Below are 3,508 nucleotides of genomic sequence, written 5' to 3'. Positions count from 1 at the left end.
GCCGACATATAAAACCCCAGTTTTGCATTTTTGACCGTCTGCAGACGGCGTCGCCGGTTCGTAGGTCAACAATGTGTCAGAGAAAGCTGAAACTATGTGTAAGTATATCGGCAAGCCCGTCTCCAGACAGTCTTTGTGTTTCTCCCCTGTAGGAAAAAGTTACTGTCACAGATCGAAATGGACATCAGTTTTGGATTTCTCGTGCTAAAATCACCCATTCCTGAATTTTTCAACTCATAAAAAAATTGGCCTACTAGAGGGTTAAAGCCTTCTGTTACGGTTTCCCATAGTAGGGAACATTTTACAACCACTACATGATATACGAAATTCGGCAGTACACATTTTTGCTCTCATTGAATTACGGAAGCACATCTTATCTCTCATGCAGGTGAGTTCCCCGATGCTCTCCATGCATTAGCGCACACAAGGGATGGGTTTTGGGGCTCAAACCCCGCGCCTAAAGCTAATAACCTAAAATACAAACTGGCATTAAAAATATCCTTAATACTAGACTACTGGTCCCAGCGATTTAAGCTTCGCTCATTATACCAACGCAAAAAGGTTCAAAACTGCAATTTACTGTTCACAATTGAATGGAGCTTTCATTTTTCAATTTTCAATTTCAATTTTATTTTCATTATTTTTTTTTTTTTAATAAAAGCTTATAAAAGTACCAGGAGCGCAAAGTGCAGAAAAATTAGCAACTCTTAAAAAATCGATTCTTCTGTTCCAGTTAGTAAATGTTACATAATAAAAACTAGTTGAAAACNAGTGCAGAAAAATTAGCAACTCTTAAAAAATCGATTCTTCTGTTCCAGTTAGTAAATGTTACATAATAAAAACTAGTTGAAAACGAAAAAAAAATTCACAGGAAATATTTTAAATACTTATAAAAAAAATTTCAGCAAGTTAACTTTTTTTTTTGTTCTTAGAAAATAAACTTTAGTATAATTAAGTGCTACTTGCAACTTAGCTAAGAGTTCACATTGATCTTTAATAATTTTTTCCGCTAACATTTCGAGCACAATATACTCGAAACTTTTCTAAAAACTCAAACAAAATTTTTAATTTTGGTGAAAACTTTTTTCTAACATACATTTTTGTTTTTAATTTTTTTTTGTCGTTTTCGGGGAAATTCAGCGACGAAATCAAGCCACATAAATTATTGAGAATTTTTGAATTAAATATTATGTACACACATACATACTTTCATAGTTTAAGTAATGTTACCCGATTTTTGAAATATCATACCTTTCACATCTAATCCACCACGGAAGCGATCCCAGCCTTTTAGACGTACCCGTTCGCCCAGTATGTGCAGGAAGTCCTCAAAGTCTCGACTAGCGTCCTCTGTTCGATTAGGTTAAAAATAAAAAAAAATAAAACATTTGTGTGAATGAGAAAATTAGCAATTAGCATACTTAAACTGTGGAAAAAACTACCTTACAAATGAATATATTGCATATGTAAATATATCAACGCATGCGTATGCAAGTGTATTTATTATGGCTTTTGTATGCGTGCATATGAAAAGCTACTTAATCATGCTGCATAATTTATTTTACCTAAAAAGTCTTTGAGCTAAATACTCTTAATGCTAATTTATTCTCTTTGTATCTGCATAGTTTCTTATTTTCTACTTACGATTGCTCAGCATTTCGTCATCACACTCTTGTCCTGGCTTCATGTACACTACACCGAATTTGAAATTCACCGAACCCTCTTGTTCCTCAAGTAAAAGCAAATCCTTTTGTATATCGGCTGTAAATATCTCTTTGGGATTCTTAGCTGATACGTCCATGCCAGTGAAATGTGTCAATATTTGTTTTACCGTCAGCTTTTGATTGGCCTGATAGGGTAGTGCAATTTTCTGTGTGCCCTGGGGAGAGAGAAATAACAATAAAAAACATTTGCTTGACAATATGGAAATGTTATAAATATTGTCCATTGGTAAACAAAGAGTGCTAAAGTAAATAGTGGTCAAATGCTTTTAGAATGCGAATTGAAAAAGAGCATTTGAATAACATTATGGACAAAAGCAACAAAATACAAACCGACGATTTGGCGCAATGTTAAAGGATATGCCTGCGTCATTATACCAGTAATTTTGTTGGAAACTTGCAACCAACGAATATGACGCATGTGTGTGGAATGCGGGTTTTCAAGATTCATAAAAAAAAATTGATACCGTGAAAGAAAATTGCGAAATACCGGCTATTTAACGAACTCGACCGGAATGGGCATTTAATAATCGTTTTTCATAAAAATAAAAAACATACATACAGAAGAAGATAGAATAATCTTGGCCCAAAATGTACGCTAGCGAAGTAGAATTGTCTCTAGAACCACCACTTTGTGATCTGTTTAGAAATTGTGATGAATATGAGTCATTGTTTATTAAGTCGGGCAGATTTTTTCTTGTGGGTTCTATAGATGAAATAAGCTACACGTATTTGAGAAAATTTTTTTCTTCGGAGATATGATCTGTCAAAATTTGGATTTTTCCGTGGTTCTGATTAATCATGGACTTTTTCAAATCATTATGTCTCGGGTTCGGCTCATCGTAGAGACTTCATCGTTAATTTGGGATTTAAAACTACACCGTCGTAATCCTTGTTTAATTCTCTGCAAAAAACATGGTTACAAAATTGGGTGTTTTTCAAGAACTATTTTTAAAATATTTGTTTTTTTTTATGGTTTGTACTTTGTTTTCGGAAACATATGACGAGATCAATTTAAGAGGGTGTGAAAAATCAGGGTTATGCAAAATTTTAGATTTTATTGCGGATTCCTATAGAATATCTATCCAGAAATATTATTTGTATAGCAAGATTTTTTTAAGGCGACAAACCTCTCGAAATGGGCGTTGCAATTGCAGGAATAAAATTTAGAAAAACGCGTATTTTATTGTGGAATTCGGCTGAATATCCCATCGTTAACAACATTTGTTATAGATGTTCTGCAGAAATCCACAAAAAAAATCGAAATATTTGAACTGAAAAGGCTGTGGAACAAATGCTGTTAACGAAATGATATTTTGCCGAATTCAGCAATAAAATGTGCGTTTTTCTAAACTTTAGTCCTGCAATTGCCACGCCCATTTCTAGGGGTTTGTCACCTAGAAAAATCTTGCCATACAAATAATATTTCTGAATAGGTATTTTATCGGAATCCGCAGAAAAGAGTGTTACTCAGATGTAGGTGGCGTATGAGAAACATTATTTCCTGCTCATTTTCTATGTAAAAAATCTTTGCGTATTTTCATTTGACTACTCATTATTTCTTTCTTTAAAGATCGATTTTCTTCATTAGTAACTTGATTTCATTGTAACATAACCGGCTTTAGCACAAATGCAAAAATTTTCCACAGAGCCTGTTATTTTTTAAGGTTTTTGTCTGTTAAAGTTTAATTTGTTTTCATATTTTCATTGAAAATAAAAAAAAAACAGGGAAGATGAATTAATTTGTCAGAAACTATCAGTCCTATCGGAAATTGATGTAAATATAT

General features: G+C 33.2%; 1 protein-coding gene across 1 annotated transcript in view; it reads right to left on the bottom strand.

Moving 5' to 3' along the window:
- Positions 1-1,251: 1,251 nt before the first annotated feature.
- Positions 1,252-3,508, bottom strand: part of LOC108379624 (GTPase-activating Rap/Ran-GAP domain-like protein 3) — a gene marked incomplete at its 3' end in the record, with an annotated part of 6,977 nt that continues 4,720 nt past the window's right edge. The window contains exons 3-4 of the mRNA XM_017635974.1: positions 1,645-1,879; positions 1,252-1,350 (exon numbers count right to left, since the gene is read on the bottom strand). Of these exons, the coding sequence (XP_017491463.1) occupies positions 1,252-1,350; positions 1,645-1,879 (334 nt within the window). The remainder of the gene's footprint in view (positions 1,351-1,644; positions 1,880-3,508) is intronic.

The sequence above is a fragment of the Rhagoletis zephyria genome, unplaced genomic scaffold (assembly GCF_001687245.7).
Source record: "Rhagoletis zephyria isolate East Lansing unplaced genomic scaffold, Rhagoletis_zephyria_1.1 Rzeph_scaffold_16846, whole genome shotgun sequence".
NCBI classification, from domain to species: Eukaryota; Metazoa; Arthropoda; class Insecta; order Diptera; family Tephritidae; genus Rhagoletis; species Rhagoletis zephyria.
This window is presented reverse-complemented; position numbering and strand designations above follow the sequence as displayed.